This window comes from Papaver somniferum, chromosome 9 (assembly GCF_003573695.1).
Source record: "Papaver somniferum cultivar HN1 chromosome 9, ASM357369v1, whole genome shotgun sequence".
Classification (NCBI taxonomy): Eukaryota; Viridiplantae; Streptophyta; class Magnoliopsida; order Ranunculales; family Papaveraceae; genus Papaver; species Papaver somniferum.
This window is the reverse complement of record NC_039366.1, coordinates 42,542,779-42,549,335: the sequence shown is the minus strand read 5'-3', so window position 1 is coordinate 42,549,335 and position 6,557 is coordinate 42,542,779. Positions and strand designations below refer to the sequence as shown.

The following is a 6,557-nucleotide window of genomic DNA, read 5'->3' as shown; positions in this document are numbered from 1 at the left end:
CCTGTTGCTGAGTTCAAGAGTGGGTAACTTGCGTTGTGCTAACTCAAGTTATATCGGGCAGTCTTATCCTGGACACATCTTCGCACGTTGGGGTTTAGCATTACTTCAGAGTATACCCGCGAACTAATGTGTTAAGGACAGCTTGTTGAACCTGTGATTCTGCCCTCATCAATTTGTTCGTGGTAGAGTTGTTTGATACTGTTCTTTATATTATTGTAAAACGTGGGTGGAGCGGGTGGGCAAAAAGGAGCTCCACTATATAATCATACACTTATGTATGAATTGTAAAACGTGGGTGGAGCGGGTGGGCAAAAATACATATTTTGACCCATGCGATATACGCGTATACCATGCACCAAGTCCCTTTCCTATTCGGATTTACTTTTTGGAGAATTTTTTCTTTAGGAATTTAATTCCAAAATTATTTTTTAAGAGTTTTATTTGTGGGAAATTCCTTTTACGAGTTTTACTTGTTTTTGAAGAAAACAAAAAAAAACCTAACTTGATTTGCAAGTATCTCATCCTATAATATGACTCGAAATTCTGTTTTTAAAAAACACAAAAGCAGCGACTATCTCTAGGTCTACTTTTCTTCTTCTTCTTATATTTTGTGCGGCGTTTTGCTTCCATCCCTGTTGCTGAGTTCAAGAGTGGGTAACTTGCGTTGTGCTAACTCAAGTTATATCGGGCAGTCTTATCCTGGACACATCTTCGCACTTGGGGTTTAGCATTACTTCAGAGTATACCCGCGAACTAATGTGTTAAGGACAGCTTGTTGAACCTGTGATTCTGCCCTCATCAATTTGTTCGTGGTAGAGTTGTTTGATACTGTTCTTTATATTATTGTAAAACGTGGGTGGAGCGGGTGGGCAAAAAGGAGCTCCACTATATAATCATACACTTATGTATGAATTGTAAAACGTGGGTGGAGCGGGTGGGCAAAAATACATATTTTGACCCATGCGATATACGCGTATACCATGCACCAAGTCCCTTTCCTATTCGGATTTACTTTTTGGAGAATTTTTTCTTTAGGAATTTAATTCCAAAATTATTTTTTAAGAGTTTTTTGTGGGAAATTCCTTTTACGAGTTTTACTTGTTTTTGAAGAAAACAAAAAAAACCTAACTTGATTTGCAAGTATCTCATCCTATAAATGACTCGAAATTCTGTTTTTAAAAAACACAAAAGCAGCGACTATCTCTAGGTCTACTTTTTCTTCTTCTTCTTATATTTTGTGCGGCGTTTTGCTTCCATCCCTGTTGCTGAGTTCAAGAGTGGGTAACTTGCGTTGTGCTAACTCAAGTTATATCGGGCAGTCTTATCCTGGACACATCTTCGCACGTTGGGGTTTAGCATTACTTCAGAGTATACCCGCGAACTAATGTGTTAAGGACAGCTTGTTGAACCTGTGATTCTGCCCTCATCAATTTGTTCGTGGTAGAGTTGTTTGATACTGTTCTTTATATTATTGTAAAACGTGGGTGGAGCGGGTGGGCAAAAAGGAGCTCCACTATATAATCATACACTTATGTATGAATTGTAAAACGTGGGTGGAGCGGGTGGGCAAAAATACATATTTTGACCCATGCGATATACGCGTATACCATGCACCAAGTCCCTTTCCTATTCGGATTTACTTTTTGGAGAATTTTTTCTTTAGGAATTTAATTCCAAAATTATTTTTAAGAGTTTTTTTGTGGGAAATTCCTTTTACTTTTACGAGTTTTACTTGTTTTTGAAGAAAACAAAAAAAAACCTAACTTGATTTGCAAGTATCCATCCTATAAATATGACTCGAAATTCTGTTTTTAAAAAACACAAAAGCAGCGACTATCTCTAGGTCTACTTTTCTTCTTCTTCTTATATTTTGTGCGGCGTTTTGCTTCCATCCCTGTTGCTGAGTTCAAGAGTGGGTAACTTGCGTTGTGCTAACTCAAGTTATATCGGGCAGTCTTATCCTGGACACATCTTCGCACGTTGGGGTTTAGCATTACTTCAGAGTATACCCGCGAACTAATGTGTTAAGGACAGCTTGTTGAACCTGTGATTCTGCCCTCATCAATTTGTTCGTGGTAGAGTTGTTTGATACTGTTCTTTATATTATTGTTTGATACATCTGACGTTTCTTCAATTGTTGCAAGATTCCAACAAATTTGTGACAGTAGCAATCCATTAATTCAGCAAAATTATTAAGGTGATTATCAAGACATATAGAAAAATTCTTCACGACGAGCTAAGATTGCCACTGGATCTTTTATTAAACACTACGAAAATCATGATGACTAATAGCAGTAAAGGTTTATGCCTATACTAGATTTGTGCCCGTGCTACGCACCGGGCATTTATTTCTTCTTTTAACTTGGGCGAGGCTTCATCCCGCTCTGTGACGATGCATTTTTGATTTGTCCGGCCACGCATCGATGCATTTTTTAATTGGTGTGCATGGGGCTTTGCCTCTGTTCTGTAGAGGTGCATTTTTGATTTGGTGTGTGGGGCAAAAACATAAAACAATTCTAAAGGTCTTGTAGAATCAACAATGACAAATCATTTTTCCAAAATTGACTTACAAAAGACTTAAAGGTAAAGACAATATAAGTTCCCACAATCGAATATTTCCTCAAGGCGAAGACCGTGTTTTAGTGGTGATCAATGGCTCACTTGCTAGGGCGCAAGCATAGGTAACAGATCCCGAAACGACCATAGATGGACCAGGTTGGTGAGAAAAAATAAATTAAGTCCAGGCAAGTAGCTCTGACCGATCCAATATTTAATAATAAAAAACATAGGCTTGTGGACTTGGAGGACTACCCGTACTAAATTTCAGGTAAATTAACCCTCTCATTGGTGCATCCCTGCAAACAACTGATGTCTTTGCTGCTGGCTCGCCTGCTGCACTTGCTATCTACCCGTAGCTTAATGGATAACATAAGTGGTGTCTAGTTTATTTGTGTATCTTCTAGTTTATTTTTGTATTTTTGTGTCGTCAAATGACTACCAATGAAGTCATTTATGGTAGTTGTTTCGAATAAATTACTGTCCATTAGCCTGTTTTAGTGTGCAAGCCAAGCTTAAAAGCTTTACATGATATCCCAATTTATGATCAATGCTATTGTTGTTTCCTCATACTTACTTATCTATTTCCGGCCTCATTGTTGTACTCAACATTCACAACATTCATAGATAAGAATGCTATTACGGTGAAGGACTGTACACCTTATATAGAACTACGCCCTTTTGTCTGGTGGAAGTATATTAGTTTGCTCTGATGGAAGGCTTACAACCTGGCGAAGGAGTGCCTTCTCAGAACCACTGTGGACACTTCGCGAAATCATGTTCTCACCGTGAAAGTAAAATGTAGGTAAAAAAGTTGGTTACGTTTGGTGGGCGAGGGTCCTGATTTCCCATCTGACCACCAGTCATTGGTGTGTCTGGATTCTGGAAGGTGCACTCCATTGGCTGGATTCTCTTGTAAAATTGGTGGCATCCAAAACGCAGGTATACATGACCGCACCGGCTTGGCCACTATGGTCTGGAGTTAAGTGCATACCACCTCCACCCTAAAAAAAAATACCATAAGAAGAAAGCAAGCTAAACGAAACCCAATTAAAATTCATAAAATACCTGAACAAACAACACATTTGTGTAGACTAAATAGTATATATAGTATGGACAATGTAAATCAATTCCGAAGTTGTGTATACGGCAACACATGAGAATGCTAGTTATTCACATGAGAATTCTGAAGTTGGTGAGAGGAAGCAGTGGTAATCTTATTTTACTTGCGATTACTCACCTATATTATTCCAATTTTTCGCTGTGACTGTATTGCCGTGATTCCGGGTCAAAGTGAGGAACAGTATAGCTCCATAAGTATTGTGCACCTTAGGTTGACCACGTTGTTCACTGCAATTGGGCAAGCATCTAAGCCTGCAAACACGAAAAAATGAAAATGCTTAACAGAGAGGCTGTAAAACTATTTCAATTAGACAACAAATGAATATAATTTTACTGAGATACATGTTAGTTCCAGAACCTCCGTACATGAGATTTAGGATACGTTGGATTGAGCTAGGATATTGTATAATCAATCTTGGTTTGGTTCTAGATCACCAAACTGCCAACGCCGAGTCTCAATCTAGGGTGAATTTCGCAAAGAGTTCTCTAAAAGTGGAGATTTTTTGTCTAACTTCCATGCAAAGTCTAATTTGAGGAACCATACAAAACAATGCCTTGTAGTCATAATACATGTAGCATAACAAACATTTGAGAATGTAAGTGACAAAAAAGTTTTCTAATAACTAAGATGCTACAAAATTCTTAAAGCATGTTTTTAGAAAGTTCGCAAAATATAACAAAGTCTCGACGAAAAGAACGAAAGTGGTACGATCAGCATAAGTTATCGAACTTTCTTTGACATTAGTCAACAATTTATTGAACTTTCTTTGACACCGATAGCAGATCCAGGCTACAGTAATATAGAGTTATTTATGGGATCACTGCAATATTTTGAACATTAAACTTAAAGAATATGTTCTGTACCATGTGCTTTTATGCTATTACATCCAATTCAGTGAACATTTTTGATTACAGAAAACAGATTATAGAAAGGGAAATCTCAACTGCATAACGCAATTTAACCTAATCTACGTAGAAAAGGTAACATTACCTAAAATCTTTTCTGTACAAACCTTTTTTGCTGGATCTTCCTCATCATGAAACAATCGCAGCGATCTCTCCCTTGTACACAACGAAACACGGATGCAAAATCAGTAAGTATACCAAGAGAGAAAGAAGAAGAGATGGAGAGGAGGAGGAGAGGGAAGTGATTAAGAAGAAGAATAAGAAGAAGGAGAGAGTTGTTGGTACTTATGATGAAGCGATTTTTATAAAAATTGTATATATAATTTGACGACAATTTCAAGCTTTGTTTAAAAAAAAAACAAACTGGTGTGATTGATCCGCCACACTCGGTGGAAACCACTATGTTCGAAACACCTATACATGTTAAGATACCTGCAAAAGAAACATGAGAAAGGCCAAGTTTATAGTCATTTTAAGAGTACAACATCTCTTGGTTTGTCTCAACATGTGCACAACAGGAAGGTCTAACCATGGGATAACAGAATTTCTCCCTAAGAGAAGTACGGAAATTACTTGACGATGAAGTGCAATTCAATTGATCGTCGACCAACATGTACTCCCAGCATTCCCGTATCATCTCCAAAGTCCAACCCATCTAACATCAGGTCCAAAATCCAAGAAAATTGATAGAACCTTGCAGTTCTTTAACAATGGAAATCCCATCTCGAAAATAGTATGACATGATTTAGCAACAACTCAATACCTGATAAGATATGCATTTGTACCATCCACGGTCACAACAACTTAGCAAAATGTGAGAATATCGATCCATCATAAACTGAGACCATCCTAATTATTGCTATAAATATTAACAGGAAACAAAGAGTAATACCTGAGTTTTTAGATTTAGTGTTTCTAATTCTTCCAAATTCTTCTCCCCAATATTGGATCTTCAATTGCGAAAAATCACACAAACCCAGAATTTCAAAACCCTGGAATTACAAACCCAAATAGTAAATTTTGGGTTTATCTCAAAAATAACAAATTAAAATTCAAAATTTAGGTTTTTCCCCTGTAGGAGAAATTGAATTGTACCTGAATTACTATTTGGGTTTTTTCTTAAAAACAACAAATCAAAATTCAAAATTTACTTTTTCTTCCTGTAGGGAAATTGAATTGTACCCGAATAATTTGTGTAAAAGTGTATAATTTGCTCGAACGATTGAAATTTGTACGATCTTTATCAATAACCAAATTGTACCTTAAAACGTCATAACTATACAGTCTTTATGCACAAATCTAAAAGGTTTAGTAACCTAACCAAGCAGATGGGATTGGCTGAAACCTTAACTTAGCACATGCCAATATCTCGTAGTAATAATCTCGAAAATCTGTAAAAACCTTCTCAAATACCCTCCATTGAACTTTGTAGGATCGCGAGTACGGGTATCGAAGAAAAACCTGAAGATCAATTACAGGGAAAAGGGGAATACATAATTAGTTAGTCTTATGAAGATTGAATTAGGGTTTTTTCTTAGTTTAAGTACCTGAATAATCTACACAAATCTCTTCATTCAGCTCTGTTGATCATCCACAATCGACGGCAGATAAATCTCTTTATTCCCTTGTTTCTCAAATCTCAATTGTGTTAAATCTTTAGAAACTCGGTTTTAAATTCTGAATGGGAAAAAATTGGCAAGGTTTAACGGGAGTATTGTGCATCTCATACGGTGTCACTGACGTACAGTTAAATATTGGTGTAACAAAATTATTAAGGCTAAAATTCTTACAGAAGTGTTGTCCATCTACTTTTTGGTCACGCTGACAAACAGTTAAGTATTTTTGATGTAAACAAAGTGTTACCCAATTTTTAATATTTCAACCGATAGAATTATGCCAAGTGCCCTCACCACATCTTTTACATTGAAAAAGATCTATTTCGACCAATAGGAAACTAGGGTTTTATCACCGTT

At 36.8% G+C, this 6,557-nt stretch overlaps 1 protein-coding gene across 10 annotated transcripts; it reads right to left on the bottom strand.

Moving 5' to 3' along the window:
* Positions 1 to 3,088: 3,088 nt before the first annotated feature.
* On the bottom strand, positions 3,089 to 6,294 carry LOC113308123. Of its 10 annotated transcripts, none has more exons than XR_003339510.1 (7): positions 6,132 to 6,294; positions 5,906 to 6,045; positions 5,477 to 5,576; positions 5,114 to 5,347; positions 4,670 to 5,016; positions 3,797 to 3,930; positions 3,089 to 3,560 (listed from the first exon to the last, which is right to left on the bottom strand). XR_003339510.1 is itself a non-coding variant. In XM_026556606.1 (7 exons), the coding sequence occupies exons 4-7, from the start codon at positions 5,237 to 5,239 to the stop codon at positions 3,526 to 3,528; spliced, it is 576 nt and encodes a 191-aa protein (XP_026412391.1). In that variant the 5' UTR covers positions 5,240 to 5,347; positions 5,477 to 5,576; positions 5,680 to 6,045; positions 6,132 to 6,294; the 3' UTR covers positions 3,089 to 3,525. The 10 variants fall into 10 exon arrangements, 8 of the variants coding, with proteins under 8 accessions (XP_026412391.1, XP_026412392.1, XP_026412390.1 ...); XR_003339509.1 differs by having other exon boundaries at positions 5,158 to 5,347; XM_026556606.1 differs by having other exon boundaries at positions 4,692 to 5,016; positions 5,158 to 5,347; positions 5,680 to 6,045.
* Positions 6,295 to 6,557: the final 263 nt, after the last annotated feature.